Source organism: Nymphalis io, chromosome Z, assembly GCF_905147045.1.
Source record: "Nymphalis io chromosome Z, ilAglIoxx1.1, whole genome shotgun sequence".
NCBI lineage: Eukaryota > Metazoa > Arthropoda > Insecta > Lepidoptera > Nymphalidae > Nymphalis > Nymphalis io.
In genome coordinates, this window is record NC_065918.1 from 2,524,552 (window position 1) to 2,542,018 (window position 17,467).

General features: G+C 34.7%; 2 protein-coding genes across 13 annotated transcripts in view; one reads left to right on the top strand and one right to left on the bottom strand.

The window, feature by feature from the left end:
* LOC126780316 (coiled-coil domain-containing protein AGAP005037) overlaps nucleotides 1-6,309 on the bottom strand; it is a 209,533-nt gene extending 203,224 nt beyond the window's left edge. For all 11 annotated transcript variants that reach the window (XR_007670476.1, XM_050504686.1, XM_050504687.1 and 8 more), the window contains exon 1: nucleotides 5,903-6,309. The gene's annotated coding sequence lies outside the window, so the exon portion shown is untranslated. The remainder of the gene's footprint in view (nucleotides 1-5,902) is intronic.
* A 781-nt stretch (nucleotides 6,310-7,090) lies between these two features.
* LOC126780327 (solute carrier family 35 member B1 homolog) lies at nucleotides 7,091-16,420 on the top strand. Of its 2 annotated transcripts, XR_007670480.1 has the most exons (8): nucleotides 7,091-7,459; nucleotides 8,019-8,138; nucleotides 8,384-8,617; nucleotides 8,996-9,057; nucleotides 9,680-9,827; nucleotides 10,127-10,262; nucleotides 10,859-15,903; nucleotides 15,959-16,420. XR_007670480.1 is itself a non-coding variant. In XM_050504711.1 (7 exons), the coding sequence occupies exons 1-7, from the start codon at nucleotides 7,271-7,273 to the stop codon at nucleotides 10,918-10,920; spliced, it is 951 nt and encodes a 316-aa protein (XP_050360668.1). In that variant the 5' UTR covers nucleotides 7,091-7,270; the 3' UTR covers nucleotides 10,921-16,420. The 2 variants fall into 2 exon arrangements, 1 of the variants encoding a protein (XP_050360668.1); XM_050504711.1 differs by having other exon boundaries at nucleotides 10,859-16,420.
* The last annotated feature ends 1,047 nt before the right edge of the window (nucleotides 16,421-17,467 follow it).

Sequence of the window (17,467 nt, forward strand, 5' to 3'; positions counted from 1 at the left end):
TTGGTAAAAAGTTTACAACAAAAACAGACAACTGGGTTTACATATTTACCGAAAACTGACATTACTTTTTATCTCGAAAAAAATGCAAAGTTAACGTGGAATAGCAAACTTTTTAACTATTTTAATGCTGTACGCAGGGATCTTAGGCCTTGGAATAAAAGAAAATATATGAACTATATGAACGATTTTTCAAGATAAAATACATTTTATCTTGAAAAATCGTTCATATAATATGTCGTCAATAAAGTTATGTTATCATATAATAAACAGCAATATTAGCTTATCGGTTAGCCGTTTGATATGAACTTTAGTGTATTTAAATTAGAACATGAAGTCACCCATAAAACTAATTCAACACGGGAACATGTACCTAAGTTTTTTATTAATATAGTATATGTATATATAGTAACAGCCTGTTAATGTCCCACAGCTGGGCTAAGGCCTCCTCTCCTTTTTTATAAGTATGTTTACTTACTACTACTACTAATTAAAATTTTACGTATATTTTTAATTATTTTATAGTTATGACTTACTAGGTCATTCGCTTCGTTGGGTTTCGCTATAACTTAATACCTAATTATCGAGTTTTAAGGAATAAGCTCGTAGAAAATCTTAAAGAGAACAACATCTAAAATTGAAATCTATTTTACCTAGCTTAAAGTATTATATGAAGTACATTTTACTGGTGGTAGAGCTTTGTGCAAGCTCCTCTGGTACCACCCACTCATCAGATATTCTACCGCAAAACAGCAGTACTTAATATTGTTGTGTTCCGGTTTGAAGGGTGAGTGAGCCAGTGTAATTACAGGCACAAGGGACATAAAATCTTAGTTCCCAAGGTTGGTGGCGCATTGGATATGTAAGCGATGGTTGACATTTCTTACAATGCCAATGTCTAAGAGCGTTGGTGACCACTTACCATCAGGTGGCCCATATGCCCGTCCGCCTTCCTATTCTATAAAAAAAACATATGTATAGTTTTATCTTCGCGGAATTACTATTTGTAAAACGTATATATTGAGCTGATGTGTTTATATCCAAATTATAATATTCATGTACTAAGTTTCTATCAAAACTCTGTGTTTTTTCGCAATTTTCTGCTTCATTGTTCGTAATATCGCAATTTAATACTTGTTTATTAAACGAAATAACAACGAAAACAACACCAATAAATCAATACTTACATAATTTATTCTCAAATGAGTACATACACAAATAAAAGAAATGTACATAAACAAATAATTAACAGTAGGACTCGGAAAACATTTCCCGATTAGATACCTTCAGGGAGACAGAGGGTGGCGCATTCGATATTTTATTTGTTCAGGCTTTTACAAAAGAGTGTTGAGCTGTCGTCTCCCCTTAGGGGTACAGAGTACAGACGACGGAAAAACGTAATACGGGACCGGCATAATCATTAGTGAAACTGAACTGCAGACCTACTTATATAAAACCGTTACAAATAAAATGTAATTTAATATACTCGTAAAGTTATGCTTTATATCAAACATAGTATTTCATATTATATACTATAGCTTGAACAAGAGTGTTCGGAAAAAAATCGTTGATAGAGAAAACATTGAAAAAATCGTTACCGTATAAATAATACGTCATTTGATAAAAATACATGTTTTTTTTCATCACATGACAACGTATTAAGTGCTTTTAAAATACATTTTTTTTAATGCAGCAATCTTTTTTGCCTTTATAACACCTCCGGTAGTCCGGTATTGATTAGTTTCAGTAAATAAAAATGTACTTTTTAAAGCACTTAATATTTTGTCTTTTGATAATAAAAGATTTTATTTTATCAAATAACGTATGATATAAACGGCAACGATGTTTATTTATCAATTTTCGTTTTATAAAATATAGAAATAGTGTTAATTTACACAAGTTGCATTGTAATATCTTGTTAATGTAAGAATATCGTTTAAGCTATTAAGAGATCATGTTAAAAAATAAGTTACAGCTTACAAGAAGAACTTAATTTCGTCACATATATATCCGTGCAGTGACGGAGAAAGAATACATTTCACTGCCCCTCTCTTTCCCATGGGTGTCGTAAGAGGCGACTAAGGGATATCTGAGCGACAATCTGCTCATCTGGTGGTAGGATGCTAACATCCGCCTGGCTTGTTACCACCGTACGCATGGTGAAAAACTCGTGAAGTGGCTTGCAGCCGCGTTTCGAGGTCAGCCAGCGTACAGCCAGAGCCCGAGCGAGTATTGCCGCGATGGGTGTTGGTCCGGTTGGAGACGGCTGTTGAACCAATGCCGGGGGAAACTGTATTGACCTGCCGGTCAGGGAGACCCGAAGAAACGGCTGTTCCGCTGGCCGCCCGTGGCATAGTACAGGGGCCCGAGCGTGCCTAACCAGCTCGTGAGGCTGCCCCACCAGGCCACGCATAATCTCGGGGTGGACCGTCGTGCCGGTTGGTGACCGGTAGGTGGGGTCCCGGCGGCCACTTCCGGGGGGGTTCGGGGGCCCTTCCGTCCGGCGGGTCAGTGTATTTTTCCTTTTGGCAACCACTTGGGGAAACACGCCTCCACACTTTGCCCATCCCTATCGTGGCAATACATCGCTCGCTTCACGTCTCTTTTCCATTTAATTTCTCCCAAATGGCGCAACAAAAAAGAAATAACGGTCGTACAGCGGTGCTCACCCCCACCATACCCTCGCTGTTTGAGGTCGAGTTCTCTAACATTCGAGGACTCCACACTAACCTCAACGCTGTCCACCACCATCTCGAGACAGCACGGCCAGCAATGTTGTTTCTCACGGAGACACAAATACTCCGTCCTGCCGATACCAGCTACCTTAATTATCCCGGCTACACGCTTGAAGAATCCTTCAAAGCGAAAGCCGGAGTATGCTTGTTCATCAGGACGGATGTTTGCTGTCACCGACTGCGCTGCTTGGAGGACCCCTCCTTCTCCATGTTGGTGGTACGTGTGGACCTGGTTCGTCAGAGCCGAGTCTACGTGTGCCTCTACAGATCCCACAATGGTGACTTGGAGACAAGCCGATTATTTGACCATCTTAGTCGTGTGGCAGATGCTGCGCAAGAGCAATTTCCTAACGCGGAATTGGTGTTTTTGGGGGATTTTAATGCTCACCACGAATCCTGGTTGAAATCCCTCAAAACTGACCATGCTGGAAGGACTGCTCATGCTTTTGCTCTCACACATGACTTGACCCAACTGGTTGATCAGCCCACCAGGATCCCAGACATTGATGGGCAAGCACCTTCTCTACTGGACCTTCTGCTGACTTCTCACCCGGTGGAATATCAGGTTGTGGTTCAGGCTCCTCTTGGCTCTTCGGATCACAGCCTTATTTCTACCAGAGTGCCACAGGCCAAGCTGCCGCCACTAGCGGTATGCAAACGTCGCGTTTGGCACTATAAGTCGGCGGATTGGGACGGTATGCGCGATTACTATGCGTCGGTCCCTTGGAAGGAACGTTGCTTCAGTGGGAATGACCCGACAGCTAGTGCCGCTGCTGTTGCTGGCGAGATCATGCTGGGAATGGAATACTACATTCCTAGCTCAGATCTCGTCAGTAGGAGTACGCGTAACCGTTGGTTCACTCGTGAATGTGCCGATGCTGTATCAGCTAAGCAGGCGGCATATCGCAAGTGGATCAACGGCTGCATTAGCGGGGCATCTAACATTGACTCACTGAAAGCAAACTATAATAAAAATTCCAAGTCCTGTAGAAAGGCATACACGAGAGCGGATGCACAGCGCATTGTACAGATTGGTCATGACCTTGTTTCGCATCCTAGGGGCTCCCGTAGCTTCTGGCGTCTGACCAAGTCTGTGCAAAATAATTTCTGCCAACCTTCGCTGCCACCGCTTAGAAATCCGGACGGATCGCTAGCTCACAGTCCGCAAGAGCAAGCTGATCTCCTGGCTAAACTCTTTGCCGACAATTCCGTCATCGATGATTGTAGTGCACTGCCACCTACAATACCTGCATGTGGCCATACGATGCCTGACATTAAAATCAGGCAACGTGATGTGCGTGCGGAGCTGCAATCACTTGATGTACGGAAAGCTAGCGGTCCCGATGGAATACCAGCCATAGTGCTGAAGAAGTGCGCAGCGAAGCTGTCTCCTGTGTTAACGCGCCTATTCCAACTTTCTCTCTCTTCGGGAAGTGTGCCGGAGGCTTGGAGAAGAGCTAATGTGCAAGCGGTTCCCAAAAAAGGGGATCGGTCTGACCCGGCAAATTATCGGCCAATAGCTATCACCTCAGTACTTTGTAAGGTGATGGAACGGATTTTAAACAACCAACTGATCCATTACCTAGAAGATCACTCTTTAATTAATGATCGTCAATACGGGTTTCGACCAAAACGGTCCACAGGTGATCTTCTAGCGTACGTAACGCACCTCTGGGGTGAAGCTATCGACAAGCATGGAGAATCGTTGGCTGTCAGCCTCGATATCTCCAAGGCTTTCGACAGGGTCTGGCACAGAAGTCTTCTCTCCAAGCTACCGGCATATGGTCTGCCTGCTCAGCTATGCACCTGGATTGCCAGCTTCCTACTCAAGCGTAGCCTTCGTGTTTTAGTAGATGGTTGCGCTTCACAATTCTATGTAGTGAATGCTGGGGTCCCCCAGGGATCTGTGCTATCTCCCACACTCTTTCTTTTGCATATCAATGATATGCTCTCCCTTGGGAACATACATTGCTATGCAGATGATAGTACAGTGCATGGTGGATACCACGGACGCGCAGTGGCTGGGCGGGCGGAAACTGAGGAGAGGCGGGAGAATCTTGTCATCGAACTCGATAGGACGTTAGATCTCATCGCCAAATGGGGCTCTGATAATCTTGTTGAGTTTAATGCCAAGAAAACACAGGTATGCGCTCTCACGGCGAAAAAGTCAACATTTTCCCCTCTTCCCTCCCTCTGTGGTACTCCGCTGGTGATGCAAAGCAAAATCGCCATGCTGGGGATTGACGTTCGCTGCGACCTTAGTCCAAGGGATTACATCGAGGCTGTTATAAAAACAGCTTCACGGAAACTCGGAGTTCTGAACAAGGTGCGGCGCTTTTTCACGCCACAACAACTGTGCCTGCTGTACAAAACACAGGTACGGTCTTGCGTGGAATATTGCTCGCACCTTTGGGATGGCTCCGCTAAGTACCTACTTGAGGCCTTGGACCGGTTGCAGCGACGTGCCGTACGCATTATTGGCGACGTAAAGGTCACAAACACCCTTGAACCTTTACAATTGCGTCGTGAGATAGCAGCACTGAGCGCTTTCTATCGACTGTATCACGGCGAGTGCTCTGAGGAATTATTCTCTCTAATTCCTGCTTCCCCCTTCCTTCTTAAGTCCACGCGAGCTGGTTCTCGATGTCACCGCCTAACTGTGACATCAATTCCATCGCGAACAAAGAAATTTGGCAACTCCTTTCTTTGTCGCACTTCCAAAAAATGGAATTCCTTACCAGCTCACGTATTCCCCTCCTCTTACAACCCGGGTTCCTTCAAACGAGGCGTGAAGAGGCATCTTGCGGGCCGGCAAGGCGAAGGCGGCTAGTGCAGAACGTTTTTCCCGTCTGTACTGGCCGTCGTCGCGTTTGGACTCTACTACCACTTACCATCAGGTGGAGTAGTCATTTGCCCTCCCGGCGATATAAAAAAAAAAAAAAAAAACATAGAATAGGTACATAATATAATTTAAAAAAAACTTTAATTGGTCTAATGTTACAACGTTTGAAAACAGCAAAAAATAATTTAAAAAAAGTTTCATATCTTATGGCAATAGAATTTTACTAACATAAGTAGGTACCTAAATGTATTTATATAAAAATGTCGCTAAAATGTTAAGTTTTATACATAATCAAAACTGGTTGGTACTATGACTAAGTAATACTTACCGACTATGAGTCAGATCAATAAATAACGTTATCATAAACGCGCTTGTTGAATTTGCCGCAATTATTAAATTATGTCATCGATTGACAGCTTATGTTTCGTAATTAAATAAACTTAACTTGGGGTCTTAAAACTTATCAGTTAAAACTTGAATAATTGAAATTTAATACCACTAAGAATACTAATTTTTTTTTTTAGATAGTTATCGTGCGCATGACTATGAAAAACTTTGAAACCTAACTTCTTATTACTGTCACAAACATAATACACACGTAACTTATTTTTTAACAACGGTTCACTAAGTTAAATAAGATATTATTTACAATGTTTTTCACTAACAGTCATTTAATCGGTTAAAATATATCAAACGAATTTTAATGTGTATTAAGCACCATAATATAACCTTTTATGAGCATATCTACATCATAGTCTCATTTTTTCGTTAAGTTTGAAGGCCACTATCTTAATAACATAAGGCTTTTGCTAATGAACATAAAGTCGTTTTTCATACGTAAAAATAAGCTGTTCCGTTTTACGTACCTTCTTTAAAAGTGAAGGATTGTAAGTAGATTCATAGTTTTTATACAAAGTTTTTTTTGGTTTCACTATATTGTATATCATCAGACAAGACTTTAAAAGTGAAAAGACTTAATCTATTGTTAATTATTGAACTACTGTATTTTAATTACAATATATTTAAAGTCGAGTCCACATTCTTTATATTTATAAAAAATATTATTATTTTCAAATTACACTAGGAATTAAAATCATATAGCGACATTAAAGTGAAAAAAATACATTAAATCGAATTATGGGTTCAACCTTAAAATAATTTAGTTCCAATTGACTTTATATTTACGGTCTCTTATAAAAGCGTTTTAAGGAACAAACTAAAAACATTAATTCTTTAAACAATTTTAACTTTAATTGTAATTAAAGAAAGAGAAATATGTAAAACAATTTTCTGAATCTCAAATATAAAGGAAAAATATTTTATTGTTGTAATATTATGATTTTAAATATTATAGCTGTGATGTAAGAAATATTATAAGTATTTTTAATTGTTCTATTGAAAAAAAATAAGACAGAATATGTGATATAAAATTAGTATTAAAGTTTGTTCTATAATTTTTGAACGAATAATTTATGCGATCAATAAAACGATTGTTTTGACGTTTGCCATACAAAAATGGAGTACGTGTTCAATTTGTATTTGATGCAGTAAATTTGTATCTTTGATTTTTTTTTAAGTGAACAACATACATAGTACGTGTCTTTTACAACTTAAAATCTCCTGGTTCGTTCCGAAAAATTACACTGAGCAGCTGCCAAGTATTTTTGCTTGAATTACATTCTTCAATCATACAAAAATGATTAAACATAAAAGTGAAATTCGATTTATATTTTATTCGTCTTCCATATTTATTTGTTATTTCATATTTGGAATGTTACAAGAAAAAATCACAAGAGGCAAATATGGTGACGAAAAATTTACTTGCGCGCTTTCCCTTGTCCTAGTTCAATGTGTAGTGAATTATACCTTCGCTAAAATATTAATGGTAAATATTACCCTTATATATTATATTATTATTCACATTCACAACTGCTCTTACTTCATTAATTACCATTATGAATCCTTTTCTGATATATATATTAACTATGTAATACTTTAATATAATTTATATTTTTGTGCAGCTGAAATAGAAATTAAAGAATGTCTTCCAGTTATCAGATAGACCATTTAGAGATATGATACAAAGTAACTGACCTGATTTAATTTTTATTGTATTTACTGTATTCATTTTTACTTTAAAAAAAATCATTATGTTTAATGAAAATCCTAGGGGCCCGACACACTCATGGAGATTTAGTTATACAATTCTACAATTCAAGTTACAAATTACTTAATGACTTAAAATTATTTAAAGAGCATATACACTAATACAGTATAAGTACAACTTATCTCTAAGGATTACATTGATTAGCTATATATTTTTAAATCTGCATATGTGCCAGAACAAAATCATTCTCATGAAAAAGGGTTTTTATTTTGATGGATCGTTTTTAAAGCAACTCTGGTTGTAATACAATGACATTTGAATCTGATATTATTTTCAGTACTGGAAACATGAAAAAGACACTACCCGAACGCTATATTACTTTTCATCAGCTCTCACATACTTGTTAGCTATGGTGTGCTCAATAATGGCACTGCAATGGATCAACTACCCAACTCAGGTATGTAATAATATTATTAATTAATTAACTTGAAATTAAACAGAATTTTTATAGTAGGCTTATGTGCGAGGTCTCTATAGGAGGTATATGTTTTATGCATATTTGGAACCTGCTTTTATGTAAAATATAAGCAGATGTTTATAGGCAATTCGCATCAACCTTTACTTTACTTTAATTTGATATATCATTTTTTAATGTGTCATATAATATTTATTATTATTATTATTCATTATAGTTATTTTTAGGTTGTTGGTAAAGCAGCAAAGCCCATTCCTGTGATGATCCTTGGAGTTTTAATTGGAAGAAAACGGTATCCATTGAAGAAGTACTTGTTCGTTTTTCTTATTGTTATCGGTATTGTTCTCTTCATGTACAAGGATCAAGTAAATTTACCACACGGTGATTTTCACGGAATCGGAATAGGAGAAGTTTTGCTTCTCTTATCTTTAACTATGGATGGATTGACAGGAGCAGTTCAGGTAAATAAAAATATAAATTTAGATTATTATAGGAACCTGAGATTTGAACCGTAGACTTTATAATTAAATGAAGTGAGATAAGCACTACATTGATTTCATTTCTTATTTTTTGTAAATTTATAAGATCTTTTCCCTTAAAGCGCTGGCCAGCATAACCTTTATTTCATTAATGGAAAAAAAATTGGATTATTACAATTTATTATTTCAAAAATGAACATGCATTATACAAGTAAATCAGTATCTGCAAGGCGAATTTAATTATTATCATTTGATGTTATTTATAAAAAAAACATTGTTGCTTATTTTTAAAACTTAACTTATAAATTTATATATGCATGAATGCATGTTGTATTTCATTTTGTAATAATACATTTTCAGGAGAGAATTAAGACTGAATCTTCCCCAACAGCCTACTCAATGATGCTAAACACTAATTGGTGGTACGTAAATATTTATATTTGTAATATTTATTATTATTACATTATATACAGAAAATAATGTTAGTATAACTTCGAGGTCGAGATTATTAGATTTCGACGATTTTTAACTAACCACTATGAAAGTTGACAGAAATATGTGTGGTTACCGCCTTGACAATTAGTATATAATACAGGCAAGGCAATGTTAACTTGGTCGTGACTTATGTTGTTCGTATAATATATATAACATTAACCGGATAGCTTTTGAAAGCTTCTAAGTCCTCTGAAAGATACCACACAGTGATAAGACAACCTTTTGCAAGCTTTTTATAGTTTGCCTTAAGCTTTTCAGATCTTTTATATGTACTTAGGATGTTTCTTATTATATTAATGTAGAAGACAACATTAACATTTAAATAATAAATTGCCATGCGTAAAATAATATATCAAAACATTTCTAAAATTGAATTTTATTTTAATTTTAACTGCAGAGGTGACTTAGCGATGATTATGCTTTGTGTTCATATTGGGCAGTACAATGCGAATCTTTATCAATATGTGGGAATTAAATGTTGCAAGTGATTTGATAATAATATATTGAAACTACAAATACATTGAATAAAAGATTTTAATTTCTTTTCAGGTCCGCAATCATATCCACAGTTGGTGTGCTTGTAACTGAGGAGATATTTAAGTTTGGGACGTTTGTGACTCAGCATCCAGAGATCATTATATACTTAGTTGCATTTGCTCTGACCGGTGCTCTGGGACAGCTTTTTATATTCTACATGGTACATCCTCAACTTTTCGTACATTTTATATCAATGCAGAATGCAGATTGCAATTTGTGTTGACTGTTGTTTATAAATTGTTGATGTTTTCTCGAAGTCTTATTATGATATTTATTGTGTCACAGTTGAAAATTTATATATTCATATTAATAAATTAAAAACCTAACAAATTGTAACGCACAAAGAGAGTAATGTCTTAGTTTCAATGGTTTGTGTTACAAGCGAATGGCTAAGACAGAGACTTATTTTGTAAGTGCCTTGTAATTAAAAGAATAATAATAAAAATATGTATGTTGTAGGTGTCGGAGTTCGGTCCACTCCCTTGCTCAGTGGTGACAACAACAAGGAAATTCTTCACGGTGCTTGCTTCAGTCATCATATTTGGAAACGTTCTATATACACGACAATGGATTGGCGCTGCGTTGGTGTTTACTGGTAATAATTGAATTGTATTTTTTATTCTTTATGTTATAGGCAGACCGCCCATAGAAATTGACGATGTTAGAAATTATTAACCATTCCTAACATAGCCAATGCCCACCAAACTTGAGAAGTAAGTTGTATGTCTCTCGTGCCTGTAGTTACACTGGCTCACTCACACTTCAAACCTGAACGTAACAGTACTAAGTGTTGCTGTTTGGCGCGTGAATATGTGATGCGAGTGGGTGGTACCTACCTAGCCTTGATAAATATCATTTTATTGCGATCAATATTTACATAAAATATAATGAGTTTAGTATTTTTAATAGTTGGTTCTTGCCTGTTTTCTGCAGATCTGTTCTCTGATCTGTGTATCTTTTGTTAATATAAATAAATGCGTGAATTAATTTCGCGTTACTTGTAACATGACGTTTTATTGAAGCGTTGTACGGGCGAATTGATCGTGGTCGAATGTTTATATCTTATCCGCTAAAAAATATCTGTAGGTAGAGGCATAAGTAGGCAGGGCGGCTAGCGTCTTTATAAAAATCTATTTTATATATTAAGAAAAAATATATATTTATGGACCTAAACTTATTTTTTTGTTGCAGGTCTCTTTTTGGACATATTTTACAACAAATCTGCTCCGGTTAAGAAACCAACAAATAAATGATGGCTCCGGGCCTTGGAGGCCAGAATTTTGAGAAATTTAGACAATTTGTTAATCGATGTGGACTAATTTAAATAATTTTATATTTATTTATTTCTTTCTTACTTTGAATATAATTTATTTACTCAATATGAATCAAATGAACATGACATTTCAAATGTCTGTTATAGGAGTCTACTTTGCATATTATCATCTTAAGTTAGTTTTATGTTATTATGTGATAACATATTATGGCTACCTCATTCATTTAAGTTATATGAAATTATAACTTTATGTTACAAAAAGATTATTATTACTAAACTAGTTGGCAATGTTTCTTAAGAAAACATGTTTCGAAGTCAAACTTCTTTGGGTGCGATTAGTTTCAAATTTTACGGTCAGATTGTGATCAACGTTTTCCATGTGTGACGTTTGAGGGTAACAAGATGCAGATGATTATATTTTATTGACATTTATTAATAGAATGTAAACATTTGACTTGTGTATCGAGTTGTACTATGGGAGGTAGTCTTAGGTTAAGTTTTTTATTTGTTGATTACACATTCTCATTGAATACAATTACAATGATTCATACTTAATTAATTTACAATTTATTGAAATATATTCCATGATTGTCAACATATTTAATTGTTTTGTAATATAATTATATAAACATTAATTGTGTAATGGAGTATACATCAATATATAGATGGTATTGCAACAGCTATTAGTTATTTAGCACAGAGTATTTACTCAAAAATAATAAATTTTTAACGCTGCCTCCCCGTTTATTAGGCATTTAATCTTTTAATATGTCATAAGTAAATTTTACATTACTGTAAGTTATGCCAAGCTGTCTATTTATTTTATTATTTCCTTTCGAATCGATTAGATTGGGTGCCGATTGGTTTAAGGACACATTAATATTATTTAACCACCTTATGTATTTTGTATCAAAATTTGGGACAATTTCCACCCGATCGATTGATAAAATTTTGCACAAACTCTTAGTGCTCGCATATATTTTTATATACTTAACTATGTTCGTTTTTTAATACATTATTTGTATAAAATATTGTTTTTAAAATGTTTTTGTTTTGTTTTTTATACATATCTGTGTCAACTTTATTTTAATTGTGACGTCATTATGAAGTAGTGATTAAAATTATAACTGTATTTAGTATAGTGTAGAGTAGTGTTAGTATAGGGTGATTATCTATATACTTCATTCATCATTGTCTATATGTATCAAAATCACATGATTTGATACCGTATTTATGTGTTCATAAAAACGTATGTAACTGCCATACTCGGAGGCATTTAATGTTTTCATAAGTATATATAGCTTAGTTTAGATTTGATATATAAATAAAATCTAATTTAAGGAGCGCCTTATCAACATTATCCTGTTCTCGTCCATGCTGGACATAGGCCTCTCGAATGGCACGCCATTGAGCTCTATCTTCAGCTCTCGATTTCCACCCACTACCAGCCAATTTGCGTATATCGTTACTCCACCTAGCTGCAAGGCATCGCTCCAACGTTATATTGCCAAGGCGTGGTCTCCATTATGTAAACTTGAGCGTCTTATGTAAACTTTAAATGTTTCTGTAAATGACGGTATATAATATTAAATATATAATCTGATGGCAACAGTGTAGCAATCTTAATTAAGCATAATACTTATAATGCAAGTAGATAAATTATCTAAATGGACTTCTTGTATCAATTTCCGAAAACTATTTAATGTATCTTAGATTTATAAGTAACTGACTGTAAACGTTTGGTTGTCTAATGCCTCATTCGAAGTCTTTTGACTGAACTGAGACGATTTGTGGTTTATTTCACCACGCTGCTCCTGCGATGTGGTTTAGTGTATACACTAATGGTAGATTTTTCGACTAGCTCAGGATTCCTAAGGATGTTTATCTTCACCGTTGAGCACGAGATAAATTTTATTATTAACTAAAAATAAGCACATGATAATTCTATGTTGCTTGCCCTGGCTTGTATCCGGTTTATTTTTGGTGAAGATTCACGTTATTCTAACCACTGGGCCATCTCAGCTCTTACTTAATATTAATTTGACTTAATTGTTCAAATATATCATCCATTAAAATATAAATATTATGTGTCATAAAACTATTTCATTTATTTGTTTTAAATTATTTTTATTTATAATAATTATTATATTATAAATTAGATTTGTTAAATAAGTAATTGTTGGCATTTGAAGATTACTTTTTTTTTCACACGTCGTCTATTACTATTTAAATCGTATGTATTTATTTACATAAAAAACAGAACGTGGTGAAGCAGGATCGTTACCAAACATTGATAGTCGTAGTAATCAATACTTAATATTTCCATAACTGTGACAATGATAAGTGTAAACGTAAGCATGATTGTCGTAAGACGTCCTTATATTCGTGACCCGAAATGTGTTACTATAAATAACAAAACGTTTCTGAACGATAAAAACAAAAAAAAAAAAACTCTTAAGTCATTTAACTTTATTATAAAGGTTACAAATATTTTTTAAATCTTAACAACGGTGTAGCATTAACTAAGACAATATTGTGAAATCGCGATATTTTGATTTTTTGGAAATTGGTCATTAAATTTTTAATCTTACTATTTGGATTTTGAGCATGTTTTTAAATAGGTGTAGAAAAAAAGGAAAAAGGAGTCCGAGGAAAGGTACACGCTACTTTGTTCGATTATATATTTTGCTTAAATGAAAGAAAATTGATCTAATATTGATAAATGGCTTATATACAGTTTGCAATTATGCGGCTTCTTGTAAAGACTTTTTCTTTTATATGATGCCGTATTTCACACTGTATTTTATTAATTTCATTCGAAATGTTATTTTAGTTGATCAGGAGTTGACATTGCTCTTCAGGTATCCCCACAAAAAGAAGATCGGGACACTCCGTGCTCTTGTATTGATGGAATCTTAATTCCAAACAAATTGAAATCCTTATGCAGATGATCTACATTTTTCTTCGTAAACCAAGTACCTGAACACTGTGTCGGATTGTTTTGAACACTTTCTAACAGCAGTAATGTTCTCGGCGATCTTGAAGAATATTGTGGTCCACGTTTTTCGCGATTCCGCTACAGCCCCAGTTTCAGCAAAATCATGCACTTCACCATAAATAGTGCATTTCGTTTGATCGCTATTTCTGTCAATAATTTCTCTAAAGTCTTCTCTCATCGTTACAGGTTACAATCGAAAATTGTTTTGGGTTAAATATTTGACGTTGGATTATCATTGATTCATTTGTTTCACGACTGCGAAATGCATACGGTGAAACTAATTTTTTCGTTCATATTTTAAGCCAAAAAATATGTTACATGGAAACCTGTAACGCAAGCACATTTTTAAGTACAAACACTGCACATGAAGTTGTAGTGTTGTAGAACTGTTTATTTTGTAAATATTTAGATCAAACATGAAATGGCCGTTGAATAGAAATGAACTCTTTCAAGGCTTTTACCGCCGCCACTTTCGATTTGAATTTTTTCCCTTGTAATAAATTATAGAAATTGCGAAAAAATGAGAATTAGATAGAGCTACCTAGTGAGCATCTGATGAGAATGGTTAATGAGGGCGAGTTTTCAGTTGTAACTCCTGTAGTTTTTGAATACATTTTATATTGAGGAATGTATATTTTAGTATACCTAAGTAATGTGCTACGGAAAAGTTGTTCCTACGACAATGAGTAATTTTTTTATGCTATTCCGTATTTTTAATCTTTTTATGCCCAAAAATGGTATTGATTTAAAAAAAGTTATTATAATTGAATAGAAACGAATTGATTGATTTAATACTGCACGCAACCGACGTTGTTCGGCGATCGTACAAGAACCGGCGTAATCAACGTGGTATGGACGTTTTTATTTACGATTAACAGTAAGAAAATCAATTTAAGTTATAAATGACTTTTGATACAGCGTATACTTATATAAAAATCAAAACCCATCATATTTCAGCCAATTTATACAAAACCATAATGAATTACGCCAAAACCTTCCTCATGAATCAATCGTTCCATTTTCAAAAATTCTGAATTCGGCTTATAATATTGTGAATTGATTATTTGACTCTCAAATAAATAACCCTTGGTCATTAATTAAATATAAAGTTCCAGCCTTATAGGTTTACAAATCTTATCAGTAATGTTGTCATGTGAAACTTGATATGCATCGCTTTGTGTTTTCTTCATTAGTAGCAATTTAGAATTAGTCTTCTGCAGATATATACAGATTCAAGTTTTAAACGAAATTAATAAGTTTACTTTAGTGATAATTATGGGTTTCCAGTCAGGTTAGGTTTTTAGTAAGGTTTAGAAAAATAATAATAATAACAAATGATTTATTGGCGTAAAAACAAATGTACAACATGTAATTTTTATACTCATTTTGAAAGTTATTTACATATTTGTATAAACGAGAATTAGCAATTGATTTTATATTATTAATTATAATAATAATATAAATACCATATATTGAGTCTACGTGAAATAGAATCTTAAATAAAACTAAAAGGAATAAAAAGAAACTGAAAATAAAAAAAAAAACTTATATACTTGTCACTTTATACGTAGTATCGAAATGATTATATTTACTTAAAAATTGAATGTGAAAACCTCTTCCGAGTTCAGTTCTATTAAATTATTCTTGCAGTCAATTACTGATTTGAACAATAAAACACTTATTTTTTATATAAAACCGTACTATTTTGTAATATTTTTAATTTGAATAAAATACAACAATTTTTAAATATATGACAAGCTCACGTAGACTCCCTTGATCTTGCACGTCCCGTCCGTCATGCGGTGGGCCTCGCCTCGACGTCGCCTGTAACATTTTATTGATTTTTGATATCATGTATATGATTGATATCATGTATATGATTGATATCATGTATATGATTGATATCATGTATATGATTGATATCATGTATTTCAATATCCGTTTTAGTCTCCTTCTCTTCTTCAAGTATCTGGTGAATTACTATTTACCTTTTATACAACTTTAAATCGCTGGAATAGAGTTCATAATTAGATCTTTGTGTTCCACACTAGTATATTTTGATATTTAGCAACGGAAACTCATCATAATCGATTACAATTCATTAACGTACTACCCTTCTCACTGAAATGTTAGAAGTGTTCTAATTGAACTGTTTAGGTAAGCATAGAGCTAATGTATAATTTTCTTCGGCTACAGAACACTGCGAAGGCATCTATCGAATGGCTCTTGAAGTAGCTCACCTAGATACTCCATAGCGTCACAGGTATAAGAATAGTTGTCAAACTAGGTGCTTGACAAAGTCATTAGGGCATCTTTCATCATCACTTAAGGCTAAAATATGATATCGTGTTCATATGTGCCTTGATGATTATGAGCAATCGCAGAACCTAGATTATAAATATCAGTTAGCTGAAAATCCCCTATTGTATTATAATCTGAACAAAAAGTACTAACTTTGATAACCCGTCAAACTCCAGCGCTGTTTATTTCACACTCAGGCTGTTACACTAGGGATATGCATTTCACCCTCCGAGGCGGGTGTGGAGATCTACATTCTCGTCCATTACGAATCGTGGCACCGACGCAAGAGGGACATGCTCAGCTGGGTACGGGAATAGGTCCCCCACCGGATGCGTAAGGAGGTCATTAGTATTTGGCATCATACATATTTTTTTTGGGGCTGGAATACGATATCCTGTTCATATGTGCCTTGATGATTATGACCAATCTGAAGACCTAGATTATAAATATCAGTTAGCTGAAAATCCTCTATTGTATTATAATCTGAATACAAAGTACTAACTTTGATAACCCGTCAAATTCCAGCGTTGTTTATTTCACACTCAGGCTGTTACACTAGGGCTATCCATTTCACCCTCCGAGGCTGGTGTGGATTTTGTTGTGTGTGTGTGTAGTTGTGGAACATTCTTGTCTATTATCCTCCTTTATTGTTCAGTGGTTATAATCTAGATACCGAGTACTAACTTCGTACTGTCGTCGCAGAAGGGACGCCCTCAGATATATCCACCAATATAAACCAACAATATTTGTTTTTTTATTTTTTTATAATCTGGATACAAAGTATTGACTTCGGCGAGTAGCTTGTGTTGCTCGTTTTATTCGAATCACTTTTAATTACTTCACAAGCCGATTTACTTTATTGCAATAAGGCACCAACAAATCAGACATTTGGTTCCTTGAAGCATGATCTGGATGCCTTCAAAATCACTACTGCTTCTCCAAAATTAAGATCATCACACTGAACATCGAGTTTCAGGTGTTGATAAATCTTCAAACAGCCTTATCATCTTGATCAAGTATCGTATTATTTTTCTCTGGAAACAACGAATTCATAGGTCGTGAACTAGTTTTTTAGTTTTTGTTTCGTTAGTATTTCGCATCATGGCGTCTGTTCTGACCCAAGCTGTAATATCTATATATTTAAAGTCGATTGAGAGACTATCCTGTTCATATGGCCTTACCAATAATAGAAATTACTTATAAATCTCTTATTATATTATAATCTGAA